This window comes from Mytilus californianus, unplaced genomic scaffold (assembly GCF_021869535.1).
Source record: "Mytilus californianus isolate M0D057914Y unplaced genomic scaffold, xbMytCali1.0.p SCAF_4, whole genome shotgun sequence".
Taxonomy (NCBI): Eukaryota; Metazoa; Mollusca; class Bivalvia; order Mytilida; family Mytilidae; genus Mytilus; species Mytilus californianus.
In genome coordinates, this window is record NW_026262690.1 from 2,345,624 (window position 1) to 2,370,778 (window position 25,155).

A 25,155-nucleotide genomic window follows, 5' to 3' on the forward strand; every position below is an offset into this window, starting at 1 on the left:
TTGTTTATAAAGTGTTAAGTTATAGCATTAGAACCTTACCATGTTAAGACGTTGTTTATAAAGTGTTGAGTTATAGCATTAGAACCTTACCATGTTAAGACGTTGTTTATAAAGTGTTGAGTTACAGCATTAGAACCTTACCATGTTAAGACGTTGTTTATAAAGTGTTGAGTTATAGCATTAGAACCTTACCATGTTAAGACGTTGTTTATAAAGTGTTAAGTTATAGCATTAGAACCTTACCATGTTAAGTTATAGCATTAGAACCTTACCATGTTAAGACGTTGTTTATAAAGTGTTGAGTTACAGCATTAGAACATTACCATGTTAAGACGTTGTTTATAAAGTGTTGAGTTACAGCATTAGAACATTACCATGTTAAGACGTTGTTTATAAAGTGTTAAGTTACAGCATTAGAACATTACCATGTTAAGACGTTGTTTATAAAGTGTTGAGTTATAGCATTAGAACCTTACCATGTTAAGACGTTGTTTATAAAGTGTCAGCATTAGAACCTTACCATGTTAAGACGTTGTTTATAAAGTGTTGAGTTACAGCATTAGAACCTTACCATGTTAAGACGTTGTTTATAAAGTGTTGAGTTATAGCATTAGAACCTTACCATGTTAAGACGTTGTTTATAAAGTGTTAAGTTATAGCATTTGAACCTTACCATGTTAAGACGTTGTTTATAAAGTGTTGAGTTATAGCATTTGAACCTTACCATGTTAAGACGTTGTTTATAAAGTGTTGAGTTACAGCATTAGAACCTTACCATGTTAAGACGTTGTTTATAAAGTGTTGAGTTACAGCATTAGAACCTTACCATGTTAAGACGTTGTTTATAAAGTGTTGAGTTATAGCATTAGAACCTTACCATGTTAAGACGTTGTTTATAAAGTGTTGAGTTACAGCATTAGAACCTTACCATGTTAATACGTTGCTTATAAAGTGTTAGCATTAGAACCTTACCATGTTAAGACGTTGTTTATAAAGTGTTGAGTTATAGCATTAGAACCTTACCATGTTAAGACGTTGTTTATAAAGTGTTGAGTTATAGCATTAGAACCTTACCATGTTAAGACGTTGTTTATAAAGTGTTGAGTTATAGCATTAGAACCTTACCATGTTAAGACGTTGTTTATAAAGTGTTGAGTTACAGCATTAGAACCTTACCATGTTAAGACGTTGTTTATAAAGTGTTGAGTTATAGCATTAGAACCTTACCATGTTAAGACGTTGTTTATAAAGTGTTGAGTTACAGCATTAGAACCTTACCATGTTAAGACGTTGTTTATAAAGTGTTAAGTTATAGCATTAGAACCTTACCATGTTAAGACGTTGTTTATAAAGTGTTGAGTTACAGCATTAGAACCTTACCATGTTAAGACGTTGTTTATAAAGTGTTGAGTTATAGCATTAGAACCTTACCATGTTAAGACGTTGTTTATAAAGTGTCAGCATTAGAACCTTACCATGTTAAGACGTTGTTTATAAAGTGTTGAGTTACAGCATTAGAACCTTACCATGTTAAGACGTTGTTTATAAAGTGTTAAGTTACAGCATTAGAACCTTACCATGTTAAGACGTTGTTTATAAAGTGTTGAGTTATAGCATTTGAACCTTACCATGTTAAGACGTTGTTTATAAAGTGTTGAGTTATAGCATTAGAACCTTACCATGTTAAGACGTTGTTTATAAAGTGTTAAGTTATAGCATTAGAACCTGACCATGTTAAGACGTTGTTTATAAAGTGTTGAGTTACAGCATTAGAACCTTACCATGTTAAGACGTTGTTTATAAAGTGTTAAGTTATAGCATTAGAACCTTACCATGTTAAGACGTTGTTTATAAAGTGTTGAGTTACAGCATTAGAACCTTACCATGTTAAGACGTTGTTTATAAAGTGTTGAGTTACAGCATTAAAACCTTACCATGTTAAGACGTTGTTTATAAAGTGTTGAGTTACAGCATTAGAACCTTACCATGTTAAGACGTTGTTTATAAAGTGTTGAGTTATAGCATTAGAACCTTACCATGTTAAGACGTTGTTTATAAAGTGTTGAGTTACAGCATTAGAACCTTACCATGTTAAGACGTTGTTTATAAAGTGTTGAGTTACAGCATTAGAACCTTACCATGTTAAGACGTTGTTTATAAAGTGTTGAGTTACAGCATTAGAACCTTACCATGTTAAGACGTTGTTTATAAAGTGTTGAGTTACAGCATTAGAACCTTACCATGTTAAGACGTTGTTTATAAAGTGTTGAGTTACAGCATTAGAACCTTACCATGTTAAGACGTTGTTTATAAAGTGTTAAGTTATAGCATTTGAACCTTACCATGTTAAGACGTTGTTTATAAAGTGTTGAGTTATAGCATTAGAACCTTACCATGTTAAGACGTTGTTTATAAAGTGTTGAGTTACAGCATTAGAACCTTACCATGTTAAGACGTTGTTTATAAAGTGTTAAGTTATAGCATTAGAACCTTACCATGTTAAGACGTTGTTTATAAAGTGTTGAGTTACAGCATTAGAACCTTACCATGTTAAGACGTTGTTTATAAAGTGTTGAGTTACAGCATTAGAACCTTACCATGTTAAGACGTTGTTTATAAAGTGTTAAGTTATAGCATTAGAACCTTACCATGTTAAGACGTTGTTTATAAAGTGTTAAGTTATAGCATTAGAACCTTACCATGTTAAGACGTTGTTTATAAAGTGTTGAGTTATAGCATTAGAACCTTACCATGTTAAGACGTTGTTTATAAAGTGTCAGCATTAGAACCTTACCATGTTAAGACGTTGTTTATAAAGTGTTGAGTTACAGCATTAGAACCTTACCATGTTAAGACGTTGTTTATAAAGTGTTGAGTTATAGCATTAGAACCTTACCATGTTAAGACGTTGTTTATAAAGTGTTGAGTTACAGCATTAGAACCTTACCATGTTAAGACGTTGTTTATAAAGTGTTGAGTTATAGCATTTGAACCTTACCATGTTAAGACGTTGTTTATAAAGTGTTGAGTTACAGCATTAAAACCTTACCATGTTAAGACGTTGTTTATAAAGTGTTGAGTTACAGCATTAGAACCTTACCATGTTAAGACGTTGTTTATAAAGTGTTGAGTTATAGCATTTGAACCTTACCATGTTAAGACGTTGTTTATAAAGTGTTGAGTTACAGCATTAAAACCTTACCATGTTAAGACGTTGTTTATAAAGTGTTGAGTTATAGCATTAGAACCTTACCATGTTAAGACGTTGTTGCCAATACGGTTCTTCCTTACTGTCTGTTAAATTGCCTTCAAAAGAAAAAAAAACTAATTATTGACTACTATCTATTGTTATAGGTAAAATATCAACACCGTGTACATAACGATTGTTGTCAATACAAACAATATATTTTTTGGAAACTTTATACAAGTAATCTGCATGTTACTTACACATAATACACACTGATGACAGCGCTGTATTGTGATATTAAATTGTTACTAAAATCTCATTTTTTTAAGGAAGTTAAAAAAAATTACAGTAATATGTTGCAATATATACAATTGCTTTTAACATTCAGATAAAAAATTTGAAATGTATCATTGATTTTCACATCTTATTTATATAACATAGTTACAGGTTTATAAACTTTTACTTTACCTAATGTAAAGTTAGTTATAACAACATTGGACTTATTTGATGATGCAGAGATGTCTGGGCATTTCCATTCATCAAACGATGTGAGGACTATGGCGGGAACAACATAAGCATATTGTGGACACTGAACGATTGGTAGTCTGAAACATATAACAAAGTTACAATGACGGATTACTGGAATAAAAGCTAGATAATTATTACATCATTAAATTCAAATTAATTGTTATTATGCATGGGACAACATAAAAATATGCGTTTTCGAGAGAAAAAAAATATATTTATGTTGGTTGAGCTTTTTAAGGTTGGTTTAGAATCATGAGTTGCAAGACACAAAATACTATTTAAATTCTATTTTATGTTTTATAAAACAGACATTCAAATGATATTGGTCGACATAGTACTGTATTGAAAGTATGCAATTAAACGAACAACGTGAAAATGTCATGATTAATTATCTCTATCCATGGTAAAGTGTTCAAAATTTTTGATGATGCTTACCTTACACCAAAGAAGAACTGAATGACTGTGCAGATACCGCAAGCAAACAACATGTTTCCTAATAGTATGGAAGCAACCTCTACATCACCTCGAGCACAGATTGTTATAGCAACTAGTCCAGGAGTGGCTAAATTCGAACTAAGAAGCATCAAATAATGCTGAAAATATACAACGTACTGTATGAGAAGATACAACGTATCACCGTGACATTTTGGGAAACAAGAACGTATTACAGTAACTGTGACTGTATGAGAAGGTACAACGTATCACCGTGACATTATGGGAAGCTAGAACGTATTACTGTGACTGTATGAGAAGATACAACGTATCACCGTGACATTATGGGAAACAAGAACGTATTACTGTGACTGTATGAGAAGATACAACGTATCACCGTGACATTATGGGAAACTAGAACGTATAACTGTGACTGTATGAAGATACAACGTGTCACCGTGACATTATGGGAAGCTAGAACATATTACTGTGACTGTATGAGAAGAAACAACGTATAATTGTGACATTATGGGAAACAAGAACGTATTACTGTGACTGTATGAAGATACAACGTGTCACCGTGACATTATGGGAAGCTAGAACATATTACTGTGACTGTATGAGAAGAAATAACGTATAATTGTGACATTATGGGAAGCTAGAACGTATTATTGTGCCTATATGAAGATACAACGTATCACCGTGACATTATGGGAAGCTAGAACGTATTACTATGACTGTATAAGAAGAAACAACGTATAATTGTGACATTATGGGAAACTAGAACGTATTTCTGTGACTGTATGAAGATACAACGTATCACCACGACATTATGGGAAGCTAGAACATATTACTGTGACTGTATGAGAAGAAACAACGTATAATTGTGACATTATGGGAAACTAGAACGTATTTCTGTGACTGTATGAAGATACAACGTATCACCACGACATTATGAGAAGCTAGAACATATTACTGTGACTGTATGAGAAGAAACAACGTATAATTGTGACATTATGGGTAACTAGAACGTATTATTGTGCCTATATGAAGATACAACGTATCACCGTGACATTATGGGAAGCTAGAACGTATTACTGTGACTGTATGAGAAGAAACAACGTATAAGTGTGACATTATGGGAAGCTAGAACGTATTTCTGTGACTGTATGCGAAGAAACAACGTATAATTGTGACATGATGGGAAGCTAGAACGTATTACTGTGACTGTATGAGAAGAAACAACGTATAATTATGACATTATGGGAAGCTAGAACGTATTATTGTGACTGTATGAGAAAATCAACGTATCACCGTGACATTATGGGAAACTAGAACGTATTACTGTGACTATATGAAGATACAACGTATCACCGTGACATTATGGGAAGCTAGAACATATTACTGTGACTGTATGAGAAGAAACAACGTATAATTGTGACATTATGGGAAGCTCGAACGTATTTCTGTGGCTGTATGCGAAGAAACAACGTATAATTGTGACATTATGAGAAGCTAAAACGTATTACTGTGACTGTATGAGGAGAAACAACGTATAATTGTGACATTATGGGAAGCTAGAACGTATTACTGTGACTGTATGAAGATACAACGTATCACCGTGTCATTGTGGGAAACTAGATCATATAACTGGGACTGTATGAGAAGTTACAACGTATCATCGTGACATTATGGGAAACTGTGACTGTATGTATTAGATAAACCTTGAGGGCGTTATCCCGAATGAGTGTTTCTGATTTACACCAAGATATTATTGTCAATGCAGAATGATAAAATTGAGAATGGAAATGGGAAATGTGTCAAAGAGACAACAACCCGACCTTAGAGCAGACAACAGCGTTTTCAATAATTTAGGAGGGGGTCTTTCAGCGATTTGACCATATGTTATTGAAAAACATGATAAATGCAGCGTATTCAATTTCATTTAACGACATCTTGGTGTAAATATATAAGAATATCCGATAGTTACCTGAAAAGCTAGAAAGACTGTTGTTATCCATGGAGGATTGTCTTCCACTTTGTATTGTAATCCTGATAATGTTCGTCTGCCTTCCATCTTAATTCCCTTCGAAAATAAAGAGAAAGAACATATTCGGAAAACAAAAAATTAGTAAAACATGATGATGATGATGTTGATGAATATTTGTTAGCATGTCAATTTCCACAATGTCGTTCACCATTTTCGTCTTCCTGCATACTATATTGTATTCACGATCAATTCATCCAAATAATCACGATCTCAAGGGAAGATATTTAAACTTTTTTGACACTCTCCTGTCAATAAGGTATCTATAAAAAATGAAATTGAAAATAACCCTCAACAGATTTCATGATTATCTGGAATAACATGGCATGTATGAGAAAAGAGTAAATAAGTTGATTCAAAAACAAGTTGAAGATTTTACAATATGTCTAACAAGTTTGTATATATATACATACCTTTATTCAAGTGTTCTGCCAAAATACTTTGCTTTTAATTAAAAAAAATGTTGTATTTATATGGATGCTAACCACCTTCAACTTTCAGCATCAGCACCATGCAGTATCCTGATGAAAAATGCATGACTTTTCATTGGCAAAAGAAAACGGTCAATTTTATATAAAAATATGCTACCTAATAGCTTAATAATAGTAAATTGAAATAATTGGTTCAATTTGATTTTACATTTGGATTGTTTTCGATGTTTACATCCTTCTTGTACATTACGTTATGAAGGTCACTTGGTCATTATTTTTTAAAGTGCATTCATTTTTCTATTTACGCAATATTAACAAATAGTTGAATGTATATTTTTTTGCAATTGACACACTAAAGGAAATCTGTTAAGTTTAATATTGACATGACTGTTAAAGTTCAATAACACATTTGGGCACATTCATTCTATTTCCTTTCTTTTATCTGCTTCTTCTCCCTGGCCCTTATCTGAATTTAACCAAACTTTCTAAGAATCAACACTATATTATTCCATTGTGCAGATTCTATGTATTAGATACAATATAAAGGTAACAAAGAAACAGGCCGGTAACAACCGTTGCCGGATAGTTTTTCTGCACGAGTAGTCAGGTCAAGGTCCGAGGCGATAGCCGAGGACCTTGACCTGACTACAAGTGCAGACAAACTATACGGCAGGTTGTTTCCGGCCTGTTTTTTGTTACCTTTGTTTTGTATCTGACTTGTACAACGTTTCAAGAAGGAAGAAGTAAATTTTGCATTTAGAAGAGGTAGCAAAACTAAAGATATTAGAAACTTAAACGGCCATATACCAGTTAATGTAAGTTACAGTTTAAACTCAATTTTTTTTTCTCACTTCCATTCATGAAGCCGAGAGTTTTTTCTAAAAAAATTCAAGAATCTAATAACTTTATAAAAAGAACCATTTCAAGTTAAAGGTGAATGTTATACACATTTGAGACTTTTTGAAATGCAACTTCGCAAGTAAGTAATGTATAAAAAAGATTTCAGAGGTAAGCAAGCTACCATTTGATTTTATTGGGGGGGGGGGGGGGGGGGGTAAACATAAATTTAAAATAAACAGGCTTCATCCTTTTTTTTGTTGAAAAAATGCAGGATGTGCCATGTCCATGTCTTGTTATTATATATATATATATATATATATAGGCATATGTTTTGGATTAAAAAAAAATGTTCATGCTTATAGGTTTTTATATGATAGTGTTGATCAGGATTAAACACGTGTCACTATATGATCCAATCAGAGCTTACCGTCCAAAATTGAAGACATAAGTTGAATGATTTTCTTCACGATTTGCTGCATATTTGAACATGTATTACACGGACATTTTTTATTTATAGGATCAATCGTGCATTGGTGAGTTGATAGGGATTTTATCTTTTGATTAGATTTGATTTATATATATTTGTACGACTTTGCCCCCAGCAGAGCTATAGAAAAACAGTACATTAACGGGTGTTACACGGACACTTTTTAGATGTTTCATGGACACTTTTTAGTTGTTACACGGACACTTTTTATGAATAGAATCACTCGTGCATGATTTGCTGCATATTTGAACATGTATTACACGGACACTTTTTATTTATAGGATCAATCGTGCATTGGTGAGTTGATAGGGATTTTATCTTTTGATTAGATTTGATTTATATATATATATATATTTCCTGTATTTTTATTGAAATATAAACGTTGGTACCAGCATTTCTTTCAGCATTGTCCAGAATACTATTCATGTCCATATATTGAAAAAAAAAACATTTACGGACCGACCATTTAGCTTCAAAAGGGGATGTGTTCTTTTCTGAGTAAAAAAAAGTTTTTCAACGCTATCGCCCAAATATTTTTTTTTTCGAAATCAGCACTATTATATAAGGTATTCGGAAAATCAGGAGTCAGAACATTATTTTCAGTGTCATCTGCTTGACCATTATATATTTTTTCTCATAAAATTGGGGATCAAAATGGTTTTTTTTAGGAAAAAACCATAACCGGCCTTTTGAAGTTAAATGGTCAACCCCTTAGTGTACTAATATGAATAGTTACTGGAATTGTTTGAAAAAAAATATAGTTATTGATGCTAACGTAAATATTTTTAATTAAAAAGACAGGAAATATGTCGGTGAAACAAAAAGTTCAAATCTAATTGAAATTTAAAGTGCCCATGAACTCACTGATCATGCACGAGTGATTCTATTCATAAAAAGTGTCCGTGTAACAACTAAAAAGTGTCCGTGTAACATCTAAAAAGTGGCCGTGTAACACCCGTTAATGTACTGTTTTTCTATAGCTCTGCTGGGGGCAAAGTCGTACAATTTGTTTTTCCCATTCCAATTTATGTTTAGGATCATGAACTTTGTACGGTCGGGTTTTTATTTTATGAGCTTTGCTCAGCTAAACAGTACTTAATTTGATGAAGATCTAACAGAGACATTTTTTTTGGTTTATAGGATACACAATTGTATTTGTTGGTTCATAATGAATAACAGTTCTGCATAGCTGATGGTCAGGGATAAAACAATTAAAATACACACACACTGCCGATGACTGTAAGTTGAAGGAAGAGAATTGCGATCAACACCCGTAAGAACGAGAAGAACAATAATATACAGCATACTTTGACCTGGCTTACATGGAAAGTTAGAGGCTTTTAACCAACTTAGTAGCACATAAGTTGAATTGAAAATAATTATGCTACAGCGAGTTGTTTTAATGAACTGAAAGTAATGTACTTGACAATGAAGGACTGGAAATGCTAGAATTATCAGAGAAACTGTACTCAAGCAAAGCAAGGACCGCCAGACAAAACATCGGATATAGCGTACAGAACCGATACATATTACAATCAGAAAAATCACCATACAATGTTTTTGTCTATGATATTGTTATAAACAAAGACATATAACAAAAATCCATGTATACATTTTCAAAGTGCTCATCTTTCATGTGAGTCAACTGTTAAACTTCTTGGCATTGACATTGGTTATCAGTTAAATTCTTATAGTAATTTACTGGATATTCCCCATGTGAAATCAACACAGTTTGGTAAGAAAAGTTTTAGATTTGCAGCTGCTACTCTGTTGAACAGCTTACCCGACAATTTCAGTGCTGAAAATAGTTTCAAGTTCACAATTCAAGAGCCTTAAACAGTCCTTGAATGGATCGGGATGTTGTTGTTCTACATGTAGATAAGATTTTCGTGTATTATATTTTATTTCTAGTGCTTTTAATTAAAACAGTTATGCTTAATTTTTGATATTTTGATAATACTACTAGACAAGATTATAATGAGTGAAATTTATATAGACTAGATTATCACTGTACAGTAGCCTAATACCTTAGGATGACCCACAAAAGTTATTGTTTTGTTGTAGTTCAGTGTTTCTGTAGTTCCGGTTGTTTTCCTCTTATAGTTGATGTGTTTCCCTCGGTTTTATTTTGTTACCCGGATTTGTTTTCGCTTAATCGAATAATGACTATTGAACAGCGGTATACTACTGTTGCCTTTATTTATTTATATTCGGTAAAAATCTCTCTCGAGCTTGTTTGTAATGTTAAATATAAACCGGGAAAAAACCAACTTCGTATTCGTATTCGTATACAATGGGGTAACATATTCCGTCAGTGTTATGCATAATATTGGTACTAGTAAATAATTTTATAACAAATACATATAATGTAATTTCATTATTTAATTGTGCATTCATAATTTATATGGTTGACTGATGCCTCTGATTCTGGCCGATGCTAATATACTAAATATACATGTACACTGTGATGTTTATTGTTGTAATTATCAATTATGTCAATCAATTGTAACTGATTTTTGTGCCCTTTATGGGCCCTGTAATTTGGGAAATAAAAATATTCTCAATGACATGCAGTCTATTCTATTCTATCAGTCATACAAAAACAAAAAGGTTCAATAAAGCAACTCAACACAGATATTGAAGCATGCATTTATTGGGTACAAAAGTCAAAAGCAAAAATTAAATAGTTTGCAGCATAAAAAAGCACTTATATAGATATTAGATAAAGAAAAAACCATAAGCAAAAGATAGCGAAAGCACTATTCAATCCGGATATATTTACAAATATGTCCGTTTTGAACCGCAATTTATAATAAGGGAATAAACTTCCGGTTAATTTCTGAAAAATAAGAGAGTAAGTTAGTCAGCATTAGTGTTTTCATTCATTCTATATGAAGAAAATCTTATTCAATTGTAACGACAGGCAATATCAGACCGTCACACAGGACTTTAAGTGTTACAAATAGTTTACTGCATTTGTCGTAGGAAAAAAATGATTCTGACCTAAAACTAAGACTGACAACGCTTGGCATTTTTGGGTTTTGTTAATCATTTTTACATCGTGTGACATTCTCTGAATTTTTAAATAAAGGGGTTACAAGCACATGGAACATATTGTCTGACACTTACCTCTTTGTTTCTCCGCTTCATCACCATTACGGCATTAGATGATTGCAATCATGAACTACCACAGGTTTTTCTCAAGCTTACAATTAGCTGCAGAACCGAACCTCTTATGGTCCTTATAATATTTTTTGACAAATTGCAGACCATAGAATGTAAAAAATATCATAAGGACCATAAGAGCTACAGTTCCATAGCTATTGATGCAGGACGCGATGTCCATACTGCCACTTCGTCCATAGGACAACATCGTCCATACTTTGTGAAGATGCGTCGTCCATGGGTTTTTTTTTCGGAAATAAATTTTATTTATAAAGTATTGTGATATATACATGTAGATGGTTATTATAACTTGTAAATGTATTATGCTGTATTTACATTATTTGTCATGTTTTTATATGTTAAACACTTGGAATACACATTATACATTGTATATATCATATATAAATGTGCTTTATCTAATAAAATATTTTTATTATTTTCTAAATGTATTTTTAATATCTTGCATAAAACAAACTGAAAAAAACATAACAAATAAAAATGAACATCCAAAATGGGAGATTAATTTCTGTCATAGTTGAAGCAATAAGTTTAGTTTTGAAATATAAAACTAAGTAATCAGATAATGATTAATTTTAAAATTTAAAAGATTGTTAATTGCTTATTATCATTTCTTTGATGAACATTAGTATTAATTATGCTCTTGTCAAGAAATTGTAAAGGAAATACAAAACGAGATCACTATAAAAACAACAGCACCCAAGCTGAGTTCAAGCTGATACAAACATACATTGGGTAGTGAAATTCTTGTAACAATACAAGCTGTTTGAGCAGTCTTTTTGAAGTACTGACCTCGCAGCATAAAAGTAACCAGAAAAGTCGTTTGCAATAATTTTACAAAATCATATTTATGTTATAACTATGAAATAATACTGGTTGTATTATTATATTTTATGTTATAACCACAATGGAATAAATACTTAAAGTATGAACGATACGTCTTTACAAGGTATGGATGATGTGGAAGTATGGCCGACACATCCTACGGACGAAGTGGAAGCATGGTCGTTGCGTCTTGAAAGCATTGAGATCAGGAAGATTCCCAGGCGTGAAATCATATACAGATATAGCCTTTGTTATTCATAATATAATTACATTGACAGAGTTTGTGTCGTGCTGTGTTGAGGCTGTAGAAAATTTCCTCATGCTTGAGGTGTAATTTCTTATATTTTTTTTTACAGTTATCATGGTTATGGGGTACAGTGTGTATTCTTGAGATTGTTTTTGTAAAAATGTAAGTTCTTATGTGCATGTTGTGTGATGAGAACTACTTCACTTGTTCGTTTTTTTTCTGCCATTAGTTTTAGTGAAAATGTTATGGACACCATCATAAACTATATATTTTACTTTTTAAAAATTATTATTATTTATCCATCTAATATATTTAAGGAATGACTGTAATATTTTTTCTGTCTATGAAGAAATAACATCAAAAATGTGGTGCACACTGAATAACCAGCGTAGCGGGTTATTTTAAAGTGTGCACCACATTTTTTATGTTATTTCGAATAGACAGATAAAATATTTCAGTCATTTCTTATAATTTAATTCTTAATTCCATTTTAAACCGGTGTAAATCATGAAAAAACGTTGATGACGTCAAGGTCACATGACAAAATTATGTCTATGAGCTGATAAACAAAACAACATCAGCCAATCGGAAGACGCGTTACATCCAAAATTAAATTATATATATATATCATTTAACAATTGAATTAATGTGCACTATGGTTGTTGAACTGTTTGTATTGTTTCTGTATTGTACAATAAGATTATGGGTCTACTTATTTAATTTATAGGTTAAATTTGTTGAAATTACCCAGCATCTGTGTTCTTTAAAGTTGGTAATACATGAAATTAGCAAAGAATTTCCCTTAAATGGATGCTAGGGGATCCTGACATTTTGAACTTTCTGTCAGGTGTGAACTTTTGCTTCATGTTGAAGACCTCAATACAAAGTTTGACTTTCAGATGAAATAAAAGCTCTGTTTCTATGCTTTTTGTTTTGTCAATTGTGCATTAGATGCAGTCATGTGTAATTAATATTTATTGTATAAAACAAAAGAAATGTATTTGTGTGTTGGTGACTACACTCAATCACTTTGCAGTTCTGGAATAAGATATAACATTTGTTTCAGATATTAACTTATGTTGTGAAAACAGTGCAGTCATGGAGAATGGTAATGGTTTGGTATTGGTAGAGTCTCAGCAGAGTAGGAGCTCAAGTCTTATTGACTCAAATATTTCACAGACCAGCGAGCAAGGGGATGGTGTCACATCAAATAATAATCTATTTATAGACAAAGACAGAGCCCATAACTTTCTTAGAGGGTTTTCAAAACTATACCGTAACAAAGAATTTGTTGATGTAGTACTTTCAGTTGATGGGAAAGATTTTCCCTGCCATAAAAATGTCTTGGCAATATCCAGTCCTTTTTTCATGGCAATGTTTTCAACAGATATGGCTGAAAGCCACCAAGATAAGATTGCACTACATGAGATTGACTCCTTAACAATGGAGTTAGTGTTAGATTATATATATACAGGACAAGTGAGCTTATCAGAAGATACCGTACAACATTTATTGTCTGCGTCAAACAGGTTTCAGTTGTTATCGTTACGTACAGGATGTGCTGAATTCATGATGAATCATATTACCGTTGTTAATTGTATTGGTGTATATTTTTTTGCCAAAGCACATGAGTGTGAGATTTTAGCTTTAAAAGCAAAAGAGATTATAAATAGTCAGTTTTCAGTATTATGTAAACAGCAAGAATTTTTATCTCTTCCTGCCGATAAACTTGTTGAGATTGTCAGTGATGATGACATTAATGTTACAGTAGAAGAGACAGTTTTTGAGGCATGCTTAGAATGGGTAATGACAGAAAAGGAAAAAAGGCAAAATCATCTAATGGAGATCATGAATTGTGTAAGGTTTGCAAATATTACTTCATATTATTTCTGTGATAAAATTGATCCAAACACTTTACTGAGGAGTTGTGAATCATTACGGAACACATTAGATATTGTCCGATACTACCACATGTTACGAAATAGACAACAGGAAATGGATCTGAACTTAATGCCAAGACAAGGCATGTTATATGAAAGGGGAGTAATGATCATAGCTAATCCTTACACTGAAGATTCACTGAAGAAATTCAATAGCATGGAGTTACTACTGCCAAAGACAGGAGAAGTCATTTCTATATGTAAACTCCCACAAAGTTTGTATACTCCAGGTAAGACTTGTGTTAACTCCCACAAAGTTTGTATATCCCAGGTAAAACATGTTAACTCCCACAAAGTTTGTATACCCCAGGTAAGACTTATGTTAACTCCCACAAAGTTTGTATACCCCAAGTAAGACATGTGAACTCCCACAAAGTTTGTATACCCCAGGTAAGACTTATGTAAACTCCCACAAAGTTTGTATACCCCAGGTAAGACATGTAAACTCCCACAAAGTTTGTATATCCCAGGTAAGACTTATGTGAACTCCCACAAAGTTTGTATTCCCCAGGTAAGACATGTAAACTCCCACAAAGTTTGTATATCCCAGGTAAGACATGTTAACTCCCACAAAGTTTGTATACCCCAGGTAAGACATGTAAACTCCCACAAAGTTTGTATACCCCAGGTAAGACTTATGTTAACTCCCACAAAGTTTGTATACCCCAGGTAAGACATGTTAACTCCCACAAAGTTTGTATACCCCAGATAAGACTTATGTTAACTCCCACAAAGTTTGTATACCCCAAGTAAGACATGTGAACTCCCACAAAGTTTGTATACCCCAGGTAAGACTTATGTAAACTCCCACAAAGTTTGTATACCCCAGGTAAGACATGTGAACTCCCACAAAGTTTGTATACCCCAGGTAAGACTTATGTGAACTCCCACAAAGTTTGTATACCCCAGGTAAGACATGTAAACTCCCACAAAGTTTGTATACCCCAGGTAAGACTTATGTAAACTCCCACAAAGTTTGTATACCCCAGGTAAGACATGTGAACTCCCACAAAGTTTGTATACCCCAGGTGAGACTTATGTGAACTCCCACAAAGTTTGTATACCCCAGGTAAGACATGTAAACTCCCACAAAGTTTGTATACCCCAGGTAAGACTTATGTTAACTCCCACAAAGTTTGTATACCCCAGGTAAGACATGTTAACTCCCACAAAGTTTGTATACCCCAGGTACAAATGTAAGACTTATGTAAACTCCTACAAAGTTTGTATACTCCAGGTAAGTCTTATGTAAACTCCCACAAAGTTTGTATACCCCAGGTAAGACATGTTAACTCCCACAAAGTTTGTATACCCCAGGTAAGACTTATGTAAACTCCCACAAAGTTTGTATACCCCAGGTAAGACATGTGAACTCCCACAAAGTTTGTATACCCCAGGTAAGACTTATGTTAACTCCCACAAAGTTTGTATACTCCAGGTAAGACATGTGAACTCCCACAAAGTTTGTATACCCCAGGTAAGACTTATGTTAACTCCCACAAAGTTTGTATACCCCAGGTAAGACATGTTAACTCCCACAAAGTTTGTATACCCCAGGTAAGACATGTTAACTCCCACAAAGTTTGTATACCCCAGGTACAAATGTAAGACTTATGTAAACTCCTACAAAGTTTGTATACTCCAGGTAAGTCTTATGTAAACTCCCACAAAGTTTGTATACCCCAGGTAAGACATGTTAACTCCCACAAAGTTTGTATACCCCAGGTACAAATGTAAGACTTATGTAAACTCCTACAAAGTTTGTATACTCCAGGTAAGTCTTATGTAAACTCCCACAAAGTTTGTATTCCCCAGGTAAGACATGTTAACTCCCACAAAGTTTGTATACCCCAGGTAAGACTTATGTTAACTCCCACATAAGTCTTACCTGGGGTATACAAACTTTGTGGAAGTTAACATAAGTCTAACCTGGAGTATACACACTTTGTGGGAGTTAACCTTAAGGTTCCTTCATCCCTTCAGACATCTCAAATTATACTTACCCTAATTTGACAAAAATGGTATGTACTTTTTTTAATGATGGGTGGTATTCCATTATTTAAAAGACTGTTGGTAGAAAGATCATATTTGTTGAAAACAATGATTTTGTTTTAGGAAACATTTATCATATATTAAGTGAGATATTTAAAATTATTGAAAAAACATCTCTTTCAATTGGGTTTTATAAATCTAATGTAGACATAACATATATAATTGTACTGTATATAATCTTTCAACATATGATATTAACAGTAGGAGTCAACAACATTTCTAGATTTTATTTCACACATTACATGTACATCACAATAATATTCTGCTTTGCTGTTGTGACTTTCAGGTTGTGCAATAACAGGAGAAAATCAGGTTTATTTAGCTGGAGGTGCTATACGGAAGATTAACTACAGAGGTTCTGTCACAACAGAGGGTGTATCCAACAACTTCTATATGTTTGATCAGCTAGAATGTTCCTGGCAGACAAAAGCCAAAATGAATATGTGTAGATCACAGTTCTCACTCACAGTTGTTGATGGGTAAGTGTTATCAGTTGGAGTAGACCAGACAGACTAAAGCCAAGATGAAGATGTGTAGATCACAGTTGTTGATGGGGCCCCATCATGGGTAAGTGTAATCAGTTGGAGTAGACCAGACAGACAAAAGCCAAGATGAAGATGTGTAGATCACAGTTCTCACTCACAGTTGTTGATGGGTAAGTGTAATCAGTTGGAGTAGACCAGACAGACAAAAGCCAAGATGAATATATGTAGATCACAGTTCTCACTCACAGTTGTTGATGGGTAAGTGTTATCAGTTGGAGTAGACCAGACAGACTAAAGCCAAGATGAAGATGTGTAGATCACAGTTGTTGATGGGGCCCCATCATGGGTAAGTGTAATCAGTTGGAGTAGACCAGACAGACAAAAGCCAAGATGAAGATGTGTAGATCACAGTTCTCACTCACAGTTGTTGATGGGTAAGTGTTATCAGTTGGAGTAGACCAGACAGACAAAAGCCGAGATGAAGATATGTGTTCTTGCTTTGTTTGATATGAAATGTGATGAGTTGGATAACCTACATGTAGACAGATTGACCTACAATATATAAGCAAATATAAAAATGATGACTGGGAGTACCTAGTCAGACAGAGTTATAAAAATAAGGAGATTTGGTATGATTGCCAATGAGACAACTACACAATGTATCTATTAGAGCCCAAAGGATGAGGTTATAAACAACTACATGTAAAGGTCATCGTACAGCCTTCAACATGTGAAAGGACCAGGCATAACACAATGTGAAACAATTCAAAGGAAATAAACAATAGCCTGATTTATGCTTAAGATATAACATGAATAAATTTTACTGAATTCTGAAAGGTATATGATTTACTTGTTGGTTTGAATGTACCTAGTTACCTAAAGTAACTTTTGTTAGTTGTAACAATATTATGTGTATCAGTGAAAAAAATTACGACATATACAAAATAGTAAATGCCAAAATACACAATTTAATGATGATTGGAATAATATCCAGATCACTTTCAGACTCTATATAAATAGTGTGCCACTCTTAATCCATCATCTTGTCTCTGTAGAAGGTTTTTGAAGAACTGAAACTGGCCATGGTTTGAATCATCACCTGTTGAATGTGTGTTTTGGCATTACCTACTTTTTATCTATCTTCTTCGCATGATCATTAATTTTGTCTGTACAAGTATACAAACATGGCACCATGTACAACATCGTAGTGTGTTGACTCTTGTAACAACATTTAAAACACAATTCACATACATAGATGTTCGTTAATAATTATTTACAGGTACATGTTTGCTATTGGAGGTCAAGATGGAACTGAAATTCTTAGCAGTGTTGAACGATATGACCCACACTCCAATGCCTGGATGCTAGTGGCACCTCTACCAAAGGCCCTTAGATTTATGACAGCCTTGAGTTACAGAGGAAGGTTGTATGTTTTTGGAGGGGAGTCGTCCACAGATGTTAGTAACTCGGTGTATAGGTAAGGACTTTGTTTTATCATTAAACCATGTAACCATGGTTACAGAAAATCATCAAGATTCATGGCAACTTTTAGTTACAGAGGAAAGTTGCATGTTTTTGGATCAGAGTTGTCCACAGATGTTTGTAACTTAGTGTAAAGGTAAGGATCTATGTTCTATGGTTATATAAAGCCATCAGATACATGAAAACTTCGATTAACAGTGGAAGGAAGGAAAGTTGTATGTTTTAGAACGTGAATCATTCAAGATGTTTTTAAATCAGCCTTTAAGTAGTTAAAGAAAATAGTTGAATGTATTATTTAAAATATTTAGAATGATTGTAATTTTTACATATTCATCTGACTTATACCTCTTTTTCATGGTTCAATGATCAATGTTTTTCAGATAAAATAATAAGTTATATATGTTAACTACGCTCTGTGTGTTGAAAAGTGTCTATCTGATGGATCCATTGGGATTAACCTTACCTTGACCTCAGTGTTTTCCCTAGATTCTTTTAGCATCACAGATGCTATCTGAAATGATTTTTTTATAGATGTTGTTATCGATATGACCTCAATTTCATAGTTCATTGGTCAATCTTTAGTTTCAGAGATGAGAATCCTTTCTCACATACTATTTTTAATTGCTTTACCACCTTTAGGTGTATGAAATTATTTATAGGTGTACATCATGTACATGTATGCCTGTTAGGGTTTATCTGACCTTGACATCATTTTTATGGTTCATTGTCTATGTTAAGTCTCCATGATAAGGTCTGTTTCTCACATACTATAAGTCAACTATATTGGGTGAATATAATGATTGTAAGGTGTAGTTTTCATCTGAAAGGATTTATATGACCTTGACCTTATTATCATGGATCATTGCTAATGCTACGTTTCTGTTATGAATGTATTAAGACCTTGATCTTATAGACATTCAACATAAAATTCCATCATAATCAGTTACACAGGCGAGACATTTCAGTGTGTGCACTCTTTTCTAGTTATTGAAAATACCATTTACAGTTTACCTAGATATATGCTTTTCATTTTGTTAGGTCTAATGTTGTACAATGTAATTCATACTCTTCTGGTGCAATTACAGTGATTATTTGTAAAGTTTTCTGATCATCTAAATATAGATATACATATCTCTGTGTTAAAGGTTTTACCGTCACACAAGGGGGCATATGGGCATTTAAATACAAAAATGCTATCAGTTATAAATGTATTAGCTTATAGGAGCCTTTAGTTTTCTCCTTTCATTTATTTGTTATTTGTTTTGTGATGTATTCTGTATATTTTAGGTATGATCCAACAGAAGATACATGGACGGAGTTACCTCCCATGAATATAGCCAGAGTTCTAGCTGGGAGTGTTGTATATAAAGACAAGATCTATGTTATTGGTAATATGACTGTAAAACCTCCTTAATGAAACAATCTTTTGATTAATCCTTTTCATTTCTAAAATGTATACCTAATTAAACTCATCATTGTTACCAGGATTAAAATTGTGTACACCAGACATGTGTTTCATCTACAAAAGACTTAAATTAGACTCTAAATTTTTGCAGAAATTGATTTATTAGCCTGTCCCACTTTACATGGTTACCTTTTGAACGATAGATTTTAAAATTGTATTATAAAAACTATGTATACATTTGTTTAAAAAAGATTAAAAAAACCTTTGCACAATGATCATAACTTATAAAAGAGAGAGGAAAGATACCAAAGGGATATTCAAACTCATTAGTAAAAAAAAAACTGACAAAGCCATGGCAAAAAAAGAAAAAAAAACACAAACAACAGTACACAAAACACAACAGAAAAAACTAAAGGCTCCCTCAAAAACCAGGGATTATCTCAGGTGCTGCAGAAAGATAAGAAGATCCTGCTCCACATGCGGCACCTGTCGTGTTATAACTTATAACAGTAATTTATCTCTCTTATAACTTAATTTTGGATGTGACACGTCATCTGATTGGCTGTAAGTTTTTTGTCTATCAGCTCATAGACATAATTTTGACATGTGACCGTGACGTCATCAACGTTTTTTTCATTATTTATTCCTTAAAAATGGAATTTAGAATTAAATTATAAGGAATGACTGTAAAATATTTTCTGTCTATGAAGAAATAACCTCAAAAATGTGGTGCACACTTTTAAATAACCCGCTACACGTGTTATTCAGTATGCACCACATTTTTGATGTTATTTCTTCATAGACAGAAAAAATATTACAGTCATTCCTTAAATGGATGGAAAGCCCAGGGTATAGTTTTAGATCATATATTAAAAGCCTAATGATTGAATTTTTTATAATTAAGGTGGAAATTCAGCATTAAGTGAGAAATGGAAGAGAGAGTTTTTACCAGAACATTGTGTTAGTTCTGTAGAAATATTTGATCCAGAAAGCCAGACTTGGAGTCCAGGACCAGAACTTCCAAATGCTTTATGTGGAGCTGGTAAATTAGTTTCTTAAAATTTTCACAGAAAAACATGTACTTAAACCATTGTGGTGACGTCAGCCTATTCATTTACCGTGGATTCTTTTTCTAGAATCAACGCTTCCTAAATCTGCCGCTGAAATTGACTCACCAAATTATATCCAATTGTTTCCTTTGTGTGCCTAATTTCATTAAGTTTGAATTGGCTAATTTACTGATTTCTGTTCACTAATGGAATTAATTTAAAAACTTACCTTTAATTTTTGACATTTTTATTTGCCTTCACTGGGAATCGAACCCTTCCTTGAAATCTGTTATGTGTGACTTACATCAACACAACGACTAAACCTCTCGGCTACCAATGGGTTACACTATAGATGTCTATTTTATATATTTAAATGAACATCTGATATACATCGGTTCATCGGACACACAGGGCTTGTACCTTTATATAGACACAATAGGCAGTCGTATAGTATGAGTTGGTAGCCGCGAGGTTAGCATGGTTAAAATCAATGAGTCAAAGATAGGGATTTGTCGGTTTAGGTTCGAATCCCTGTATTCTCTCTGTTGTTCCAATTCTTAAGTTATCCTGTTTTTTTTTCTAATTTTGCATGTTATAGTGGATATTTTTGTAATAATAGCAAGTTTTTACCGTTTTTTTTATTATCATTGGCTATTTTACATGTTTGAAACAAAAATGATTACATTCTATTTGTCAATTTTGTTTTATAAATATAGTATGATTTCATCTGTTTTACTACATAATTTTACAATGGTTTGTTCGCAAATTCCTATGCGAGAAAATCGTGATGTGCCTAGAGTGCTTGAAAAATTTCGATAACATACTTATTATATATACTTTATATATGCTTTTTGGTCGGGTTGTAGTCTCTTTGACACGTTCCCCATTTCCATTTTTAATTTTATTAGAGATAATTTCGAATATGTCTTTTTTTGTATAAACAGATAATATTCATATGCCTGGTAATATAAAGATCTTTAAAGGTAGAAGTGTTATATTTGTATTTTGTAAACCAATTAATTGTGATCTGAGATTTATCAATGCATCGTTGGACACAATAACATGGTTATTTAAACTCACTTACAATACCTTCTAATTAAGAAAAGGCTTTAATTTTGAAAAGAAATTAACACAATAGTTTAAGTTATAGATACAATGGATAAGCATAGATTCATGAAAAGCAAACCATTCGCCCTCCGGGCTCATGGTTTCTTTTTCAAGAATCCACGCTTATCCATTGTATCTATATAACTTAAATCTCTTCGGACTCTATTTGGAATAAATGGTATTTTTAAAAAGATTAGATAAAAAGGTAGTATAGTTGTTCAATCACCAAATCAAATGAAACATAAAGTGACAAAATACCAAACCAAATGAAACATAAACTAACAAAATTGCTAGTATATCTATTTTGTACATGAAACAAAAATGACAAAAAGAGGATAAAAAATCAAACAAAATGTCTGTGCAAAGTGAATTTCTTATTGGAAAAGTAAAGTTACATTTTTCATACTTGATGAATGAACTGATTTAATTGCCCAGTGAAATATACATAAAAGAAACTCCCTTATATTTATCCCATTTTTATACACAAAAGTGGTCTTTTCTATAAAGATTCTGCACACAATTTGAAAGTTTCTTTTTACTGGCCAAATTTCAATAAATATATAACTCTAAACATTATTAGTAAGGGTTATCTGCTCCTAGACTATATAATTTTTTATGTACCTTTAAATGTTTAAAATTTTTTAGACATTTAATTTTTTCCTTCATTTCATGCTTAGAATTCATGTTTATTAATGAAGATAATATTTGTTCAAACTTTTGAATTGTTTTGCGCATACATACTCTCCCCCCCATCCCACAAAAAAAAATTGTGTTAAGGATTATTTGAGAGAAACCTGTGATATATTGATCTAAACAAGTTTATATTTTTTAAATCACAATGTTTGATTTTAATATTGTTGTAACCAATCTATATATATATATATATAAATTTCCACAATTACTTAAATACACAACAAAATATCTATTGTTTTAGGAATCGTGAAATATGGAAACACAATATTGATTGTTGGTGGAGAAGATGACAAAAGCTGGATGGCAGGACTTTGTTGGTTAAAAGAAGAGAAAGGACGACAGACATGGGCTGAAGGACAAGAACTACCTACTGTCATGAGTACATTTGGTTGTGTTGTAGCTAACATACACCATGAGGCACCAAAGAATCAGTGATGTTGTTGATTAAAATAGGTCTTGTTGTAGATGAGGACAAGATTGCTCTGATATCTGACAGACTTTTTAGGACTTATTTTGGTTGTGGGACGTAAGAGCACATTCCATATCGAAAACATGATGAACATTGCTGACCCAAATGTAAGGAACCAAGTTTCCATCTTGATATGGTAAAATATCCATTTTCAAGTAAATAATTCATGCATTAACCAATTTTTTATTAATTTTACTCCAGGAATATGTAAGTTTTATAAACATACACACCACCAAGTCTGGTTGGCAATTACCATGTTTTCAATATGGACTGCACTCTCATGTCCCACAGCCCCAAAAATTCTTAAAAAAAGGACTGTCAGAAGGCAAAGCAAATCAGACTAGTTGTAGATTACATACATCATGATGATTTAAATTATCATTACTGCCATATTTATACTGTTGTTTGGCAGCTATAGAGAATTTCAGTATTTTAGGACTTTCCTAGTTTATTTTTGTGAGAAGTAAAATTTTTAATGAATTTCATTCAGTTTTTTCATATTCGGATTCCTCTTGTTTTCTTCATGCAGTGCCATTAAAAATTTTGCCCACTAAACCCTACTTTTCTTGTCATAATTTTCATACATATAGTTTAAAAAGCTATTTTTCAAAATTTTATGAAATCCTTGTTATTTTTTCATAGTTTTAGAAAGAAAAAAGGTACCAATGTTAAATGTATGAAAAATCTAGAGAGATTCATTTCATGCCAAATTTTCAATGGCTTATATCTCAAAAACAAGGACAAGGTCCTTTCATTTTTTTCTGCTTTTTTAAGTTCCGTTATTTATATACTTTCAATTTATTATCGTCTTTTAAAAAGCTTGTTATTTTGAAACAGAGTAGCAAACATCCTTAATTAACTAATGTTCACAACAATTGTTTTTGTGATTTGGTTATGTCCTCTTACACTTATCTTGATATGAATATGTGGACAGATAGAGAAATAAGCTACAACACAGTAATCTATTTCTGGATTTTATATAAAAACTGTAAAGCCTATAGATTGAAGATTGGATATGGTATGTCTGATCTTAAGAATATTATGAAAGAGTATCTTAAGTAATAAAAAAAAACATTTTGAAGCTAATTCTTCTCATGTGTATTATCAGGACTAAGAATTAAATGTATATTACCAACATTTGGGCTAAAAGTAGTAAATTCCCATTGAGAATCACCATTAGAAGCAATGTTAGTTTTTGTTGAACCTGCGACTTTTGTAGCAGAAAGCTCGACATATGGATAGTGATCCGGCGGCGGCATTAACTAACTTCTTAAAAGCTTTATATTTTCCAAGGTGGAAGACCTGGATGCTTCATACTTTGTATATAGATGCCTTATGTTAGGAAGTTTCCGTCTGTCATATGTCCATTGTCCTTGACCTCATTTTCATGGTTCAGTGACTACTTGAAAAAAAAGTTCAAGATTTTTTGTAATGTTAATTTCTCTCTTATTATGAGTAATAAGATAACTTTATTTAATATGTGCGTACCTTGCAAGGTCCTCATGCCCGTCAGACAGTTTTCATCTGACCTCGATCTCATATCATGGATCAGTGAACAAGGTTAAGCTTTCGTGGTCAAGTCCATATATCAGATACTATAAGCAATAGGTCTTCTATATTTGGTGTATGGAATGATTGTAAGGTGTACATGTCCAACTGGCAGGTGTCATCTGACCTTGACCTCATTTTACATTGTTCAGTGGTTAAAGTTCAGTTTTTGTGTTTTGGTCTTTTTTTCTAATACTATATGCAATAGGTCAACTTATTTGGTGTATGGAAATATTTTACAATGTACATGTCAGTCTGGCAGTTTTTATTTGACCTTGACCTCATTTTCACAGTTCATTGCTTAGTGTTTAGTTTTTGTGTTTTGGTCTGTTTTTCTTAAACTATAACCAATAGGTCAATTATATTTGTTGTATGGAATGATTGTGAGGTGTATATGTCTGTCTGGCAGATATCATCTGACCTTGACCTCATTTTCATGGTTCATTGGTCAATGTTAAGTTTTCATAGTTAAGTTTGTTTCTTAGATACTATAAGCAATAGGTCAACTATATTTAATGCATAGATTGATTGTAAGGTGTACATGTCTGTCTGACATGGTTCATCTGACTTTGACCTTATTTTCATGGTTCATTGGTCAATGTTTAGTTTTCCTGTTTAAGTCTGTTTCTTAGAAACTATAAGCAATAGGTCAACTATATTTGGTGTATTGAATGATTGTAAGGTGTACATGTGTTTCCGGTTTGGTTTATCTGACCTT

The 25,155-nt window shown here is 32.7% G+C and overlaps 2 protein-coding genes across 3 annotated transcripts in view; one reads left to right on the forward strand and one right to left on the reverse strand.

Annotated features, from left to right (window-relative positions):
• The window catches only part of LOC127698784 (solute carrier family 23 member 2-like), a 32,670-nt gene extending 26,273 nt beyond the window's left edge, over positions 1–6,397 (reverse strand). Inside the window, exons 1-4 of the mRNA XM_052202446.1 lie at positions 6,138–6,397; positions 4,151–4,308; positions 3,656–3,792; positions 3,254–3,306 (exon numbers count right to left, since the gene is read on the reverse strand). Of these exons, the coding sequence (XP_052058406.1) occupies positions 3,254–3,306; positions 3,656–3,792; positions 4,151–4,308; positions 6,138–6,224 (435 nt within the window). The 5' untranslated portion in view covers positions 6,225–6,397. The remainder of the gene's footprint in view (positions 1–3,253; positions 3,307–3,655; positions 3,793–4,150; positions 4,309–6,137) is intronic.
• A 4,371-nt stretch (positions 6,398–10,768) lies between these two features.
• Positions 10,769–23,769, forward strand: LOC127737274 (kelch-like protein 2). 2 transcript variants are annotated; one of them, XM_052247827.1, is made up of 8 exons: positions 10,772–10,806; positions 12,317–12,369; positions 13,274–14,377; positions 16,486–16,678; positions 17,964–18,161; positions 19,454–19,554; positions 20,476–20,613; positions 22,662–23,769. In XM_052247827.1, the coding sequence occupies exons 3-8, from the start codon at positions 13,306–13,308 to the stop codon at positions 22,853–22,855; spliced, it is 1,896 nt and encodes a 631-aa protein (XP_052103787.1). In that variant the 5' UTR covers positions 10,772–10,806; positions 12,317–12,369; positions 13,274–13,305; the 3' UTR covers positions 22,856–23,769. The 2 variants fall into 2 exon arrangements, with proteins under 2 accessions (XP_052103788.1, XP_052103787.1); XM_052247828.1 differs by lacking the exon at positions 12,317–12,369 and having other exon boundaries at positions 10,769–10,806.
• The last annotated feature ends 1,386 nt before the right edge of the window (positions 23,770–25,155 follow it).

Coding starts and splice junctions, on each gene's coding strand:
- LOC127737274 (XM_052247828.1), top strand. CDS start 13,306: ATGGAGAATGGTAATGGTTTGGTATTGGTAGAGTCTCAGCAGAGTAGG. Junction 19,555..20,475: donor AGACAAGATCTATGTTATTG/GTAATATGACTG, acceptor TTTATAATTAAG/GTGGAAATTCAGCATTAAGT. Junction 20,614..22,661: donor AAATGCTTTATGTGGAGCTG/GTAAATTAGTTT, acceptor CTATTGTTTTAG/GAATCGTGAAATATGGAAAC.